General features: G+C 36.6%; 2 protein-coding genes across 5 annotated transcripts in view; one reads left to right on the forward strand and one right to left on the reverse strand.

Moving 5' to 3' along the window:
• The window catches only part of LOC120421822 (amyloid-beta-like protein), a 163,100-nt gene that overhangs the window by 109,665 nt on the left and 35,024 nt on the right, over nucleotides 1-18,411 (reverse strand). For all 4 annotated transcript variants that reach the window (XM_039585133.2, XM_039585108.2, XM_039585117.2 and 1 more), the window contains exon 2: nucleotides 6,383-6,553. In XM_039585133.2, the coding sequence (XP_039441067.1) occupies nucleotides 6,383-6,553 (171 nt within the window). The remainder of the gene's footprint in view (nucleotides 1-6,382; nucleotides 6,554-18,411) is intronic.
• Nucleotides 5,340-6,563, forward strand: LOC120421852 (uncharacterized). The gene is made up of 2 exons (XM_039585144.2): nucleotides 5,340-6,362; nucleotides 6,422-6,563. The coding sequence occupies exon 1, from the start codon at nucleotides 5,400-5,402 to the stop codon at nucleotides 6,360-6,362; it is 963 nt and encodes a 320-aa protein (XP_039441078.1). The 5' UTR covers nucleotides 5,340-5,399; the 3' UTR covers nucleotides 6,422-6,563.

Below are 18,411 nucleotides of genomic sequence, written 5' to 3' on the forward strand. Positions count from 1 at the left end.
GCGCGTGGCGCGTCGAAAAATCCAGTTTTTATTTTCAAAAAATCGTATCTCAGAGTATCGAAAACATAACTTCACCATTTTTTGATATGTTAAGTAAAATTTTCCGAGGAATCCGATAAAAATATTTTCAGACATAGGCTCTTTGGTCCCGAGACCTTCAAAACAGCATTTTAAGTTTTCATATGACCTTTTCAAATGTTAAGCTAGATTTTTGAAACTTCTTACTATTTTTCCCAAATAGCCAAACTAATCACTTTTTTTTTGCGTCTAGGACTGCTAAAATCGGATGAAATTGCGCGGAGATTTGATTGTTTGAAAAAAGTGGTTTTTGCGAAAATCGACGAAAATAGCCATTTTTCGGACCACCCTAACACGGCGTAGGTCACCCTAATGGCCAAACAAAAAAATACGGGTCTAATTATTTCGGCCAAGGATCCCCCAGAAAAATTTTGAGCCCGATCGGAGAACTTTTTTTTTCGAATCATGCTGTTTTCGTGGGGAATTGCTGTCTATAGAGTCAAATGTGAGCTACATGTGTGGAGCCACGTTCGCGTGACAGTAAAAATAAACATTAGCACATCTGTCGTCCTTTGGCCTCCAGTACGACTTCATTGTACGAGCGAAAAAAGTTTCATTAATCACAGAAACGAGCAGACTTGGTACAGATGGTGTACGCTGTGTGATTAAAATGAGAAAGAAATAAAACCAAAATTCAGATTTCAAGCTCTATTTCTAAACTAAAAACTAAAAACTAAAAACTAAAAACTAAAAACTAAAAACTAAAAACTAAAAACTAAAAACTAAAAACTAAAAACTAAAAACTAAAAACTAAAAACTAAAAACTAAAAACTAAAAACTAAAAACTAAAAACTAAAAACTAAAAACTAAAAACTAAAAACTAAAAACTAAAAACTAAAAACTAAAAACTAAAAACTAAAAACTAAAAACTAAAAACTAAAAACTAAAAACTAAAAACTAAAAACTAAAAACTAAAAACTAAAAACTTAAAACTAAAAAACTAAAAACTAAAAACTAAAAACTAAAAACTAAAAACTAAAAACTAAAAACTAAAAACTAAAAACTAAAAACTAAAAACTAAAAACTAAAAACTAAAAACTAAAAACTAAAAACTAAAAACTAAAAACTAAAAAATAAAAACTAAAAAATAAAAAATAAAAAATAAAAACTAAAAACTAAAAACTAAAAACTAAAAACTAAAAACTAAAACTAAAAACTAAAAACTAAAAACTAAAAACTAAAAACTAAAAACTAAAAACTAAAAACTAAAAACTAAAAACTAAAAACTAAAAACTAAAAACTAAAAAACTAAAAACTAAAAACTAAAAACTAAAAACTAAAAACTAAAAACTAAAAACTAAAAACTAAAAACTAAAAACTAAAAACTAAAAACTAAAAACTAAAAACTAAAAACTAAAAACTAAAAACTAAAAACTAAAAACTAAAAACTAAAAACTAAAAACTAAAAACTAAAAACTAAAAACTAAAACTAAAACTAAAAACTAAAACTAAAAACTAAAAACTAAAAACTAAAAACTAAAAACTAAAAACAAAAAACAAAAAACAAAAAACTAAAAACTAAAAACTAAAAACTAAAAACTAAAAACTAAAAACTAAAAACTAAAAACTAAAAACTAAAAACTAAAAACTAAAAACTAAAAACTAAAAACTAAAAACTAAAAACTAAAAACTAAAAACTAAAAACTAAAAACTAAAAACTAAAACTAAAAACTAAAAACTAAAAACTAAAAACTAAAAACTAAAACTAAAACTAAAAACTAAAAACTAAAAACTAAAACTAAAAACTAAAAACTAAAAACTAAAAACTAAAAACTAAAAACTAAAAACTAAAAACTAAAAACTAAAAACTAAAAACTAAAAACTAAAAACTAAAAACTAAAAACTAAAAACTAAAAAACTAAAAACTAAAAACTAAAAACTAAAAACTAAAAACTAAAAACTAAAAACTAAAAACTAAAACTAAAAACTAAAAACTAAAAACTAAAAACTAAAAACTAAAAACTAAAAACTAAAAACTAAAACTAAAAACTAAAAACTAAAAACTAAAAACTAAAAACTAAAAACTAAAAACTAAAAACTAAAAACTAAAAACTAAAAACTAAAAACTAAAAACTAAAAACTAAAAACTAAAAACTAAAAACTTAAAACTAAAAACTAAAAACTAAAAACTAAAAACTAAACTAAAAACTAAAAACTAAAAACTAAAAACTAAAAACTAAAAACTAAAAACTAAAAACTAAAAACTAAAAACTAAAAACTAAAAACTAAAAACTAAAAACTAAAAACTAAAAACTAAAAACTAAAAACTAAAAACTAAAAACTAAAAACTAAAAACTAAAAACTAAAAACTAAAAACTAAAAACTAAAAACTAAAAACTAAAAACTAAAAACTAAAAACTAAAAACTAAAAACTAAAAACTAAAAACTAAAACGTAACTTAATCCACCTTTAGGTGGTTGGTGCCTTCCTCTCATTTATAGAGTGATTACAATCCCCTAAAGTGTCCACATGGTTTATGGATCTCCCCTAACGTGATCGCAGCACCTAAGAGGTCCAAATAAAAATAAGTGACGAGTTAAAAATAAACAGACTTCCTACAGACTTTTTGTCAAGATTATACAGACACCGCCTTTCAGGAAAATGGCATCTCTCTACAAGGCTTTTTTCGTGGCGATCAGACGGGACCATTTGAGGTTATGTAAATTCAGACCATTTTTTAAACTGCTTGTAATTTTAGATAGGTAGGTCAGATCTTGAAAATTCTTAATCCACCTAAAAGGTCTTCTCATATGCTTTCTAAAAATATATAACATGTGAGGGTTTCATGAAAAAACCACCCTTTTTACCATAATTTTAATTTAATATGAAACAGTTTTTTAACATAACTTTTTAAATACATGATAAAACTGCATGAATTTAAATAGCAACTTAGGGGACGTTAAGACGGATCGATTAAAACCATTCCGGCCAAAATCGGTTGAGCCTGTGACAAGATATTCCAGTGACATTGATTTGGTACACATGTCTACATACAGCCAAACACACAGACATTTGCTCAGCTGGTGATTCTGAGTCGATGTGTACAAATGAAGGTAGGTCTAGGAGGTCTAACTAAAAAGTTCGTTTTTCGAGTGATTTTATAGCCTTTCCTCAGTAAAGTGAGGAAGGCAAAAACTAAAAACTAAAAACTAAAAACTAAAAACTAAAAACTAAAAACTAAAAACTAAAAACTAAAAACTAAAAACTAAAAACTAAAAACTAAAAACTAAAAACTAAAAACTAAAAACTAAAAACTAAAAACTAAAAACTAAAAACTAAAAACTAAAAACTAAAAACTAAAAACTAAAAACTAAAAACTAAAAACTAAAAACTAAAAACTAAAAACTAAAAACTAAAAACTAAAAACTAAAAACTAAAAACTAAAAACTAAAAACTAAAAACTAAAAACTAAAAACTAAAAACAAAAAACTAAAAACTAAAAACTAAAAACTAAAAACTAAAAACTAAAAACTAAAAACTAAAAACAAAAAACTAAAAACTAAAAACTAAAAACCTGCAACGTGAACTGTTTGTATAACTTCAAATAATCATAATAATATTATTGATTGGCTTTGTTTGCGTCTCTATACAACAATGGTGTGAAATACTAAATAAAAGAATATTTCATTAAATTTCTTAACCACAAAATATCGTGTTATATTTTTTTAAGTTTTTTTTTAAGCTCAAATAAAAGCACTGTTTTTAGACATTTAAGAAAAAAATATGAGTGAATAATCCTTGTCCGCAATATTCATACCGTTGTTTATAGTGTTTTTATTCAGCAAAAGTCAATACAAAACAATACTTGAGAGCAAGCACACATTCACCAGAGGGAGAAAAAAAGAGTGGCCTCACTCCACCGTGTGTATTTATTTTTATGAATATGAAAAATGCCATACTTCAACCAAATAGAAAAGAAAAATAAGCGCAAGAGGGGGATGAAAACGTCTATGCCACTGTGGATTGCCCGCGCCCCGATGGCGTTGACATAGCCGTAACGTGAAAGTAGAAGGGCGCGATTGTTTTACGGGGGCTGTCAGTTATGGCCTATCTACAATCACTTAGCTTAGAAAATTTCACTTAGCTTAGGAATTTGAATCAATGGAAATGAAGCCGAGCTTCTACAATGGAAAAGTAATCAAATTAGAAACTGACGTATGGTTTGAAAAATTTCAAAATCTACGGTAAGTTGACGTTTCAATATCAAAGGTAAACAAACAACTGCATAGCAACGTATATCAGCCCAGCAAAATTTCTAAGTTGATTGTGGATGACGGCCGTAAGTTGCGTACTTTCCTAAGTAACTACTTTACTTAGATGTTCTAAGCTAAGTGATTGTAGATAGGCCATTACACAACGGCACACCAACGGGACGGCGACATGAGGGCACTTGAACTTTGACAGGAGGACCCCACCCCTACCTCACACACTGAAATGGGGCATGTCGGTATTGTACGAATTGAATGGCGTAAAAACAACTCCAACTCACCAGCAAAACAAGCCTTTGAATGTCAATCTGGATTGTGTTGATTTTTTAGTTGGGATTTTGAACGTGCAAGGTGAAAATTGGGCAGTTGTAGAAATTAATTTGAATTATTGTTATGCTATTATACGAATGCTGATTAACTCTCAAAATCTGTAGTTCCTAATCAGATCGAACGGTAACTTCCATTCGCTTGATCCAGGCCATAGCTCAACCTATTTGAAAATGCTTTTTTCAGCGATTTGTACGGACTTCTACGGTCTGGCAACCCTATTTTATGTAATCAATATTCAAAGTGAAAAAAGGTGGGGACGAAATCAATCTCATACACTCAAACCCCGATGGTTTGACACCAACTGTTGTCAAACGAACGGGGTCACTTTTTAGTTTGACACCCCTTTTACACGGAGTTCACACACACTAACAAACGTTTGTTTTAATAGTGTGCGTGAGCGCCGTGTAAAAAGTGACAGTTCGTCACTTTTTAGTTTGACTTTGACCAACCAACGGGGTACAAACTAAAAAAGTGTCAAACGAAAAAGTGACCAACCACCGGGGGTTGAGGGATCAAGTTATAAATGTAGAATTGATGATAAATTTGATGAAAAATTTACACAAAGAATGCTGTACAGGTCCTTATTCATCTTCTTTTTATTTGTGGCCAACTCTCAGATAAGAAACATTAACGAGAATTCAAATTACTCAAAATAGCACGTGCCGTAGGGGGAAGGCTTTAGCAAAGTAAATATAATCTAGTCAACCGTTTATCTCTCAAAGGAGCGCCTCGCCCTCGAGGAAATCTCATCCCTGTCATTCAACGAAATTCACCGTTCCAAGAATGTCATCAACATTATTTGCCTTCGTGGAAGACCAAATTCGCACACAATACGCACTCTACCTGGCGGAACGATGTGCCCACCAGGGCTCCGGCAGTGGCCGAAAATTGAATCTGGTCCGCCTAAAACTGCGCCAGCTTCCACCGGCGCTGGCCGAGTGCACATTCCTGGCTAAACTGTCCCTCGACGGCAATTTGCTGTCGTCCGAATCAATCCTGGTCCTCGAATCGCTCAAGTTTCTCCGGTACCTGACGCTGAACGACAACAAATTATGTCGATTCCCGGAGGAGCTCTGCCGGCTCAAGTTTGTCGAGTTCCTGAACGTCGGTGGCAATCCGATAGACGGCCTTCCCGAAGCGATTGGGAAATTGAAAAATCTCATTTCCTTGTGGTGTAACGACATGCTGCTGGAACAGCTGCCCGAGGCGCTGGGCTCGCTTCGGAAGCTGCGAACCTTTGGTGCACGGAACAATCGACTGACCGGACTGCCGGACTCATTTGGCACTGGGACGAGGAGGTTACGATGGCTCACGTTGGCAGGAAACCGCATCGCGAATTTACCAGAATCCTTTGGACAATTGACCAACCTGACGCATCTTAGCTTGGCCGGTAATTGCTTGCGCGAAATTCCTGAGGCAATTTTGCAGCTTCATCGTTTGAAGTATTGTTCTTTGGTGGACAACGCGATTGGACACGTTGACGCGACACTGCTGCTAGAGTTGAGCCACGTTGGGAAACTTGATCTGAGCGGAAACTTGATAGATGCCGAGATATTGCAAAACTTTCAACCAAGCGGAATGAACTACCAGTTCGACCTAACTCAAGAAAACGTACCCGCAGACTGGGAACACAGTCTTCCAAACAGTGCAATCAATTCACCAGACTCCAGCGACTCGGAAGATACCGATGTGGAACTTGTCGAGCTCAACTTCCTGGAACTGGCCAGATATTGCTGCACTAGCTGAGTACGCGTGCGTCCACCTACCTTTTTACAGTAATCCAGCAGGTCCATTTTGTCCCTCAGGCATGTCGAACCGGGCACTTTGATGCTCAGATCTGTCGCCCATCTGCCCTCCTCTGAGAGATACTGCGGGTGATATGTCTGGCCGGCTTCGCATAGCACCGATATCTGAGGTTCCCACCGGGGTGATGCAGCCTGCAGGAAGAATAAAAAAAAACAAAAAAAACCTTGTGTCAGTACCATTTGTGTTCACCACGGACCATATCCGAAAGTCCCCCGGACCCCACCCCAGTGGAAATCTGCTCTTCATCACGTTAAGTGGACAGGACACAACAGCAGGCCGAATCAGCCCCTTGTGTCGTTTGCAATTCTCACGTCCCTCATCAAATTTTCATTAGCTCAACTTTTCGAGAGCGAGAGACAGACCCCCGGACCAAACACTCATTAGCTCGGCTATTGCTGATTGGAATAATTTATTCCATCCATCCGAATCTGGCTCTTCCCGCACCCCCCCCAACATCAACCCCCGCAAAACTAGGTTATCAATTATCACCAGCGTCCATTTACACACAGGATTCATTTATCCCGAAGTGGCGTAAAATTCGAGCCGGAAAACGGGAGGGCCTCTCATGTCAGAGAGGTGAGCCCAATTTGGTCCATTTCAGCATTTATTAGTCATAACAAAATTTGTCGTTTTACGGCCGATGGATAAAAACTTTTTTGCGATTGAAATTATTTTCGGGTTTATTACTATTGATGTCTATAAATTCTGGGTTTATAACACAGGGTCGAAATTTGAAGGTACTAGATTACCAAATACCGTCGTCAGAAGCGAATCGGGACACATGGGCCTCGGTCTAACCTAGAGGTTACACAGCAAAAAAAGTAGTAATCCAGCTGCGTGTAAATGGCCTGGGTGTAAAAAAAATGCATTGTTTTATGAAATTCTATGTTATACTACACCCTGAAATATGTAGCCCATCCGTATGGGAAACCTACTTGACCGAAATGTCAAGCTCATATCGACGTCGCGACGTGATATCTTGTTGCCAAAAGGTCAAAAGGTGAGGCATTGTGAGCTGCACATAATGGCGTTCTTTACTCAATTTTGCCCAAAATGCACGTGCGACAAGTTAGCACGATGGCGACCATATATGCATTTATCTTTTCCATTTTTAATCGGTCTGATGGCCGAGTGGGCTAAGACGCCAGTCCTTACTGATGGTGCTGGGTTTGAATCCCGTCGGCTGCAACTTTTTTTCATGTTTACACAAATTGTACATGCAGTGTGTCTTTTTTGACGAAGGTGATGTGCATGCTTTTGCATGCGATTTTACAATCGGATTTTTTGCTGTGTAGGTCGTTAGCTCAGTCCAAGTGTAGGTGTCGTCTCTCTGGGTCCTGTCTCGGTGGAGTCTCTGGTAAGCAATTGGATTCACAATCCAAAGGTCGTCAGTTTGAATCCCGGGGTAGATGAAAGCTTAGGTTTTAAAAGAGGTTTGCAATTGCCTCAACAATCAAGCCTTCGGACACCTAGTTTCGAGTAGGAATCTCGCAATCGAGAAGGCCAAGGCAATGCTGGCAATGCTGTAGAGCGAACAATTTATTTATATATATTAAACGGGGGTGAGCATAGGTCTTACAAAAATGCAGAAATTTGTATGACTCAATCTCCCCCCAACCCCAATGTAACCCCTGATGCCGGTACTCTAATAGTGTCATGCTTTTCTCAATGAAAATGAGTTTGAATCGGAAAAGGGATTGCATTGCCGGGTTCTTTGGACAGATTTACACAAAGAACGGTTAAAATCAGTTTCAAAGTTAAAAGTTTTCAGAGTTACTGAAACAGTATTCGATTATAGGAATTTTCAGGAAAACAAGTTTATTTGTTGAAATTGAATTAACATGGTACAACATTGATTTTGGTTGCAACAAATCTGAATATTGTGACGAAAAAAATAATTTGAAATGAATTTTGATCAATTTTGGAACTTTTATTAAACTAAATCTTAACTCTCTACTGCTCAAATTTTTATTTCCGTTTTGTTTTTTTTTTTTGGTATTTGGTCTATTTAACCACCTCCTATCTTTACATTTTGCCCTTCGTTTTTTTTTCATTTTTTTACAGTCACTTTTTCATTTTGTTGCTTGATTTTTACATTTTCTGTCATTATTTAAATTGTTAAAAAAATCGTAGAGGCAGTCTGGGACACTTAAAAAATGATGCATACTTAAATCTTTTTACTTAAAATATAGAAATAGTAGTTTATGCAAGAAGATTTTTTCAGCACAAGTCGTACATTTATCCAACGAGGTTTACCGAGTTGGATAAATACGACAAGTGCTGAAAAAATCAAGTTTTGCAAAAAGTTGCTTAAACATTTGTAATTCTGAAAACGCTTTTTGACTGGAATTTTTTGTCAAGCATCCATGGTTAAGTAAATTCACCGTTCAATACAAAAAAATATTAAAAAATGTTGCTTTTCGATACAAGTGTCAAAAATGTTACTTTTCGATACAAGTGTTGAAAATTTCAACTTTTCAGCACACATTTCATTGCTATTTATTTTATAGTATGATATTTTGGGTAGGGAAAAGTAGGCCGTTTCGTTTTGCCTTCCTCACTGAGGTAAGGCTATAATCCTGCTCTAAAAATAAACTTTGTATAAAAACGTCGTAGACCCACCTTCATGTATACATATCGACTCAGAATCGAAAACTGAACAAATGTCTGTGTGTATGTGTGTGTGTATGTGTGTGTGTATGTGTGTGTGTATGTATGTATGTGACCAACAAACTAGCTCATGTTTCTCGGCACTGGCTGAACCGATTTGACCCGAACATGTTGCATTCGACTTGGTTTAGGGTCCCATAGATCGAGTTTTATACAGATTGAAGTTTCGATAAGTAGTTCAAAAAATATGTATAAAAATGTGTTTTCACATATATCCGGATCTCGCTTAAATGTATGTAAACTATGTCCGTGACCACCATCCGACCCATCGTTGGGTAGGTTATCAAAAGACCTTTCCAACGAGTCCAAAACATTGAAGATCTGGCAACCCTGTCTCGAGATATGGCCACTTAAGTGATATTGATGTACTTTTTGAAAGCCGGATCTCACTTAAATGTATGTAAACTATGTCCGGATCCACCATCCGACAAATCGTTGGTTAGGTTATCAAAAGACCTTTCTAACGAGTCCAAAACATTGAAGATCTGGCAACCCTGTCTCGAGATATGGCCACTTAAGTGATATTGATGTACTTTTTGAAAGCCGGATCTCACTTAAATGTATGTAAACTATGTCCGGATCCACCATCCGACAAATCGTTGGTTAGGTTATCAAAAGACCTTTCTAACGAGTCCAAAACATTGAAGATCTGGCAACCCTGTCTCGAGATATGGCCACTTAAGTGATATTGATGTACTTTTTGGAAGCCGGATCTCACTTAAATGTATGTAAACTATGTCCGGATCCACCATCCGACCCATCGTTGGTTAGGTTATCAAAAGACCTTTCCAACGAGTCCAAAACATTGAAGATCTGGCAACCCTGTCTCGAGATATGGCCACTTAAGTGATATTGATGTTGTTTTTGAAATCCGGATCTCACTTAAATGTATGTAAACTTTGTCCGGATCCACCATCCGACAAATCGTTGGTTAGGTTATCAAAAGACCTTTCTAACGAGTCCAAAACATTGAAGATCTGGCAACCCTGTCTCGAGATATGGCCACTTAAGTGATATTGATGTACTTTTTGGAAGCCGGATCTCACTTAAATGTATGTAAACTATGTCCGGATCCACCATCCGACCCATCGTTGGTTAGGTTATCAAAAGACCTTTCCAACGAGTCCAAACACATTGAAGATCTGGCAACCCTGTCTCGAGATATGGCCACTTAAGTGATATTGATGTACTTTTTGAAAGCCGGATCTCACTTAAATGTATGTAAACTATGTCCGGATCCACCATCCGACCCATCGTTGGTTAGGTTATCAAAAGACCTTTCCAACGAGTCCAAAACATTGAAGATCTGGCAACCCTGTCTCGAGATATGGCCACTTAAGTGATATTGATGTACTTTTTGAAAGCCGGATCTCACTTAAATGTATGTAAACTATGTCCGGATCCACCATCCGACCCATCGTTGGTTAGGTTATCAAAAGACCTTTCCAACGAGTCCAAACACATTGGAGATCTGGCAACCCGTTCTCGAGATATGGCCTCTTAAGTTATATTTATGTACTTTTTTTTATTCCGGATCTAAAAAATAGATGAAATTTGTGTACAACCCCATCATATCAGCCATTGTTGGTAATGAGTGAGGAAGGCTCCAACCACATAGGTGGATTAAGTTAGTTTTTCTAGAAGGACAGGAAAAGTTGACAGTTTCACAGCGGAATCACAAAAATGTTATTAAAAACATAAATAAATGACATTTTTTTAAACATTGCCAAAGTCACATAAAATAAGTTAAACTTCCAACCCTAATTTTTTCTAAAGTTTTAAGAGTTTTTCTTACCAAAAAGCATTGGCTTATCAAAAATTGATAGTAAATTTGATATTTTGTGAATTTTCAGATCGAAGCCCGTCTCGAGATGGGTTTGGGTTGTAGAGGGTAAAATTTTTACACATTTAATTAAAAGTTAATAAACTTAGTTAAACAAACATTTAATTGCAATTTTTTTAAATGAAGCATTAATATTAACCTGACTTGTGATAACTTGTGCCTAAAATTATGACCACTTAAATGATACTTATGTACTTTTTTTAAGTATAAAAACTTTGTCCGAATCCGTTGCAACGCGTTGGTAGTGTTATTGAAATTCCTTCTCAACAAATCTTAATTGTGTACATCTGGCAACCCTGTCTCAAATTATGAACAATGAAATGGTCACCATACATGAGGATTAAGTAAGTTTTTAATTATTTCTTTACAAAGCTACATGGAGTATAGCAAGAAAAGATCGGCTTGTTTTTTTCACATTCATCAGCAATAAAAAACCGGCAATAGAATCAGTGAACCATAACTTCAGACAGAAGACATCGCAATCAAAAATCTCTAAAGCAGCGCGAACTGACAAAGTGCTTTCACCAATTAACAAACATCAATTTGCAATATTTGTCTAAGCCAAGGATCCTCAATCTTTGGCCCCAGCCCGAAACCATGTTCCGACACTCCATCGATCATGGCTACCCACACTTAGCTGATTGCCGACTTGCAGGGGATGTTAAGGAGTGTGTGTGGGCTTAAGTTCGGGGCAAGGGGGAGGTTATGTTCTTCAAACTTTTCAACGCAGCCAGCAGTGCACCCAAAACATCGCACACGTGGCGGCGACTGATTCGCCCTGCTGTCGTGGAGGGTGTGGGTGGCATGCATGGCTTCTGGCGTTCGACGATAAATCATTTCCGACGGTAGATGGCGCTACCGAAGGCCAAATTTGCGCTTCCAAACGATATGATGGCAAGCCATAAATCATCCGTTCGACAGATTGATTTCTTTTGACGTAGGGTAGAGGGTCTAATTTTGGACCAGATGGTAAGATTTTTTTTGCTTTTTTTCTAAACAACAAGAAAAAAACAAAATATTTTTTCTAAAATCCAGATTTTATTCTCTAGACCTTATAACATTTGAAAACCTTATTTCAACCGGCGGCGTACAAGTTGCGTGTGGGCGTGAGTCATTCCCGGGTATTTGCGTTTGGGAAATCGGCAAGAAAATTTGAGTTTCTGGAACGAGGGGGAAAACTCTGCCGTACCGCCCCAAGCCAAAGTTTATGCGTTGAAAAATTACGTATTAATCATATGTCGAGCGCACTGTACATCGAACGTCAAAAATAATTGGACTCAGTAGGGTTTACTGTTTGTCGAACGTTTTTCCTCATTTGGCAGCATTAAATTCAGACTGTGGCCGTGCCTCCAGAATAAGGAATCGTTATAAATTGATACTGACATTTAACAGAGTTACTACAATTCGTAACTTTGAAAAAAATGTTACATTATTACAAGCACTAAGTTAATTTCAGCATACCAGTACAGACCTTCGAACCAATAATAATCCAACACGTTGAGCACTAATTTCAAGCTCTGTTATCTACACCAGTCAGCCCTTCAGTTTCAACCGGAAGCGATTTGGTGGCTCTTTCCAAATTTCCTTCCCCACCAGAGTGCATGCAATGTGATAAAGTCTCCAGAGTGCATATGCCTCTGTGTCCTATCCTTGTCCTGTCAGCAGAGTGACTCGTTCCGAATTTGCATAACTGAATATTCGTACAAGTTTGCATTTATGTACGTGTCCGTCTGTCGGTACCCACACACGGCCACGTTTGCATTCACTTGGACGAGATCTCATTTTGGGGTCAAATTAAGACACACACACACATACTACAAATTGCGCTTTTGCAGTTTTTAGACATTGGGAAAAGGGATGAAAAATACTTGTTTTTTTTTGTAATTCAAGAAGGTTGAACATGATTTCAACTGATTACATAAACATAAACCTTCGACATTTATTTTGAGTAGCAATTCAATGCTCTGTTTGACAGCAGTTTTGACATTCGAAACGATTGTATCAAGTGATCCAAAACATATTTAAATATTCACTGGTCATTCCTTGTCGCGTCATTAACCACTGTATCTTTCCATAGCTGAAAGAGAAACTGCCCTCGGATTATTTGATAACATTATGAATCGACAGCGGATGCACCGTCCAATCAACTGTCCTCTCACGTCTGTCATCGACAACTAACGGAATAGACCGACCCCCAAAGTCCGGCGGGTCGATCATTTTCCAATTGACATCGCTTTTCACTTAGTCCTCCGTCCAAAACCCAAAATCCATATTTGGTTTCCCGCCACCGCCAAACCCATCCACTTTTCGTGGAAATATTGGCGAAAATTGGCATTTCCGGAAGGCACAGACCATTTTCGCATAATCACTGCCGCACTTATCAATCACACTGTAAATATACAATCGAATCCACAGCTCCGAAATCCAGCGCGTGGCACAAATCCCATCGTTTATTCAACGTGGAGTGTGGTCCACGTGTGGGCTCTGGGACGACGACAACGACAAGGACAAAGTGTCCACGTGGTACGAGAACTGAGAGTGCGCTCGTATGGGTTGTGTGTGCGTTTGTGTGTTGGTGGAGCGAGGGAAAAAGTTCCTTGATGCATGTTTAATTAATATTAATAACATAAATTATTTACGCTACGACAGCGCTGGAAACCCGAGCATGGTATGGTTCTGACTCGCTTGCAGCCTCCGCTCCCAACCTTTAGCTCCTTTTTTCGCACTCATGTGCTTTTTCTCTGTCATCAAGTTTTTTTTTTTGTTTTTGCTTCTCCCTGTTTATCGCAAACGCAATACAGATTGTACTGTGTGATGAAATAAAGTTTAATCCCAAGTTAATAAAATTTTTAATTTTGGCTCTGGACCACTAAAGAGTGAATCAATATAACAAGTTTTTTGGAAAGTTGACAATCTTGACGGATTATATTAATAAGTTATTGCACCTAAATCAATATTTAAAAAGTGAAATTCATCAGAAACTGATGATCATTTCACCAGTTCCTGATATATAGTTATTATTTTTTTTAGTTGTTTGATGTTTTTACAGATTACGACTAATTGAAAAGAAAGCAGGCATCGCTGAATAGTTACACTGTTCGCTTCGTAGTTGGAAGTTTCTTGGTTCGACTCCCATCTACTCCTAACTAGAAGTATATTCATAGTTTCAATTGAAGAAGGTCCTATAAACATTAGGATGGCTCGAGATTGTCGATTTTCAAAGCGATTAGTAGCGGCCACACTATGCGCATTGCATTTGAATTTTGTATGGGAATTAGTATGGAAAAACCATTTTTATTTTTATCATTTTTATTTACTACTGATTTTTTCAAACCAACACAATAGCGTTAAAATTGAGAAAATTCTCTAGAACTTTCCCGGCGAATGTTTTGTGCTTTCTTGCTCCTGTCAAAAGATACAGCGTACTCAAAACTGTTCTAAAACGTGTTTTTTTGCTCGAAAATCTCGTTTTAGGCCAGTTTTGAGCAGGCCTAAAAGGCATAAAAAAAAACTTTGTTCTGGTTTGATTTGATCACGAGATCACGAAGGAGGGGCAAAAAAGTAAAAAAATAACTACTTTTCAAATTTCAAGCAAAACTTTTAAAAAAATCAGGCATAAAGTATCACAAAATGCTTTATACAACCATTCCACATCGAACAGGAATTCTTCAAATCAAAAGTGCTCCGGTTTGGCTCAAATTTGTAGTGGGGGTTCTTTGGCCCAAATAATTAGACCCGTATTTTTTTGTTTGGCGATTAGGGTGGTCCTATCCAAAATAGGGTGGTCCTATCCGAAATAGGGTGGTCCATAAAATTGCGTTTTTCGTCGATTTTCGCAAAAACCACATTTTTCAAAAAATCAATTTTGGAGCGCCACAATTCAAAAGAAAGGTTATTAGTTGGGCTTTTTAGGAAAAATATGTTGAAAAAAAACTAGCTGAATATTTGAAAAGGTCCTATGAAAATTTCATTTGCCGATTTCAAGGTCTCGGGACCAAAGAGCCCATGTCTGAAAATATTTTTCCCTGATTCCTTGTAATATTTTACATAACATATCAAAAAAGTTGCGTCTTTCAATAACAAAAATTTTGGTACCCAAACATGTATAGGTCATCGCTGAAATTTTCAAGTTATCGCAGTTTTAGTGGAAAAAGTTGGTTTTAAACCGTTTCTGTCATTTTCCCGTTTTTGCGCGCGGCGCGTCGAAAACCCCAGTTTTTATGTTAAAAAAAATCATATCTCCGAAACGTGTTAATGGATATTCGCAATTTTTTGATATGTTATGTAAAATATCACAAGGAATCAGGGATTTTTGGTCCCGAGACCTTGAAATCGGCAAATTAAATTTTCATAGGACCTTTTCAAATATTCAGCTAGTTTTTTTGGACCTCAACATATTTTTCCTAAAAAGCCCAACTAATAACCTTTCTTTTGAATTGTGGCGCTCCAAAATTGGTTCAGCCGTTCCGGAGATATATTTTTTTGAAAAATGTGGTTTTTACGAAAATTGACGAAAAACGCAATTTTATGGACCACCCTATTTCAGATAGGACCACCTAATAGCCAAACAAAAAATACGGGTCTAATTATTTGGGCCAAAGAACCCCAACCCAAATTTGAGCCAAATCGGAGCACTTTTGGTTTGGAGACTTCCTGTTTGACGTGGAATGGCTGATATATTCTTACTGTTATGCTGCTAGAGATAATTTGTTAAGCATCACTGAATTCAAAAAAAGTCATAAAGTTTTTTGTCCTTTTCAGGTCTGTGGGCCCAAATTTCCGTAGTCGACACATTTGGTTTTTTGTTTTGACGGATGATTTTTTTTTTTGCAAATGAACCTCGAGAGAATAATTCTCTCGCCCGTCTCGAGCTGTGTTCTCTGTGTCCGTATATGGTAACACTATTCTCTCGTCACGAGGCCATTATTCTCTCGGACTAGCACTTTCCAGGTTTGGGTGTACTTTACTATTTTTTTTTTTCAATAGGAACTTATGGGACCCTAAATAGGATTAAATGACACATCAAATGATCCTAAAATGCATCGAAAATATTTTTTTGAACATTTTTTATTTTCAAATGGCATTAGATAGAATAATTTCTTTTTTGAAATTACTGGTTTCATGAATTGTATTGTTTTCTATAACTTTACAAATGATTTGATTTATTTATTCAAAGATCAACTCTGCCCGTATTTCTGCCTTATATCTTAAGTCAAACAATGTATGCAATAATTTTTGTGATTTCCCATATAATGTATTGACGAACTCTCTTGCGACTTATACTTTTGGAAGATTTTTCATAAACTATCTTAATCACACAATGGTGTTCAAAGCAACGAACATGCTAAATTTTATAAAACGATTCAGCTACAACTTCCAGGACATCTATACATTGAAGAAATTATTTATAGCATATGTACGTTCCATTCTGACATAAACTTTGAAAAATATTTGCAACGGCCTTATGAAATTTTATGAACTAAAATTTCAACATTTTTGTTTACAAACGGCTATGGTAGGTATCCTATACTATCTCCTGTTTCAGCCAATAAGTAAAGGCGCAGGACAAAATCTATCTGGCAAATTAAATGTGCTCACATTTGTGCTGATCATGAAAGATGCAATACCCGGGCCCAACTTTTTCCTCCTGCTATTGTTCTCCTAATGTCGTTCAGCAAAGCTTCCCCCGTGCCGTTTGTCCCGGGGTGGAAGATGCGTTTAATGGTGCATAAAATATCACCGAGAGCTTTGTTTCAGAGCCAGTGTCTTTGCTGGCTAGCCAAAGATGCCAGAGCAGTCGTCGGCAGTTGCGACCAGTCTCGTGGAATAACTAACTAACTGCTCGGAGTACAAGCGGACCAAACTACTTCAAGAAAGAACCAAGAAGAAAACGGCGTTTTCTCCAATGAAGCGGAAGCAAATCGCAAAATATGCTTGCCGTTAACTTTCCGGATACGGATGCTGCCGTGGATGCAGAGGACCTGCCACTAGCACTGGCACTGTTTGGCTAAAGGATCCGATGTGGCCAGATTTTGTCCTTATTGAATCAAGGGTAATTGATTGGAATTTATGCCGGGACGAAGCATAAAACCTTCGACTTTGGTGCGATGATGAACACTTTTAATGGCCGCTCCTTTTGTTTGAGGCCCCGGGCTGTATAAAGACCATTTCGAGTCTGTTTGGGGAGGAGGGCAATTAAATTTGGTTGGGTTATTTTTAGAAATTTGGTCTAGCAGAAAAGCAGAAAACAATGCATTGTGCTTCGATATCCATCATTAGTGTGATTTAAAATGTTTGGTAGTAATTAACAAATGTACTCGATTTTATTTGTACAGTATGTAATAGGTCAACCACGGATCTCTGACGCTCAAGGTGTATAGAACACTTAGATTCTTTGAAATTAGAGGAAATATTCTTTACAGGAAAAAGTGAGTCTATTAACTAATCCTCAGAAACACAAGAAAAATTCTACCCTCAGCCCAGCTCATCGCTAAGGCACCCACGCATCAGCCAAGTAATATCACTTGTACTTGTCTCGTTAATTAGATCATCAAAATGATATTAAACATTCATTACGGGACAGGAAAGGCTGGATTTTGTCACCCACGGCTTTTTGCCTTCTTGGCTCCGGAAAGAACAAAGTGGCTTGACGGCGATGGCGGTGCCGAATCGAGTTAGCCAATTTCATCCTCCAAGAATATATATTTATGTATTCCTGCAGCGATCCGCACGGACGAGTTCCGGAACTGAACGAAGATGACGCAGCAGCGACAGAAAGCCAAGTTGAAGGTTTGTTTTGCCTCTCACGCTTCGTTAACTGCCCGGAATAAGGCTAGGATTGGCCGCGCCACGAGCTGACAGCGTCGGGCGGCCCGGCCACTTGAGCATCCCTAGCACGAACTTCCAGTGTCCGTGACGGTGCTGCCGTCCGTCGCCATTTCTTCGAAAAGTAAACCCTTATCAGTCTCCCGCAAACTGGGCAGCAAAGAATGCAAAAAGAAAAGAAAGCTATTTATAAGCAAGTCCACGGTAACTCCTTGGACACGCCTGCCAACGCGGAGCCCGTTCGGGTAGGGTGGCCCAAAAGCAACTTAACGAAGAAATATTTGTCAGGAAATCTGATATCAAAACGTTGTAATCGTATCTTTTTATTGTAGGCACGTTATTGCATCAAAACAACTAAACAATTGACTAATATTGCATCAAATCTCGCTTACTTTTCCAAAGGTCCTATGTACATAAGAAACCCATAGCGCATTGGTTGTTTTGAAAAAGTAACTAGAAATGTGATTACTTTAGTAAAATATCCCATTTTAGTCGAATTACACACAATTTGAATGTTTTTGTGTTACAGAAAAAGGGTTACCCACATAGAAAAAAAAAATCATGGTAACATAAAATTTGGGAAGGGGTACATCTTTTATGTCAGAAAAAATGTGTAATTTTACCTCTGAAAATGTGTATTTTCACCACTTT

The sequence above is a fragment of the Culex pipiens genome, chromosome 3 (assembly GCF_016801865.2).
Source record: "Culex pipiens pallens isolate TS chromosome 3, TS_CPP_V2, whole genome shotgun sequence".
NCBI lineage: Eukaryota > Metazoa > Arthropoda > Insecta > Diptera > Culicidae > Culex > Culex pipiens.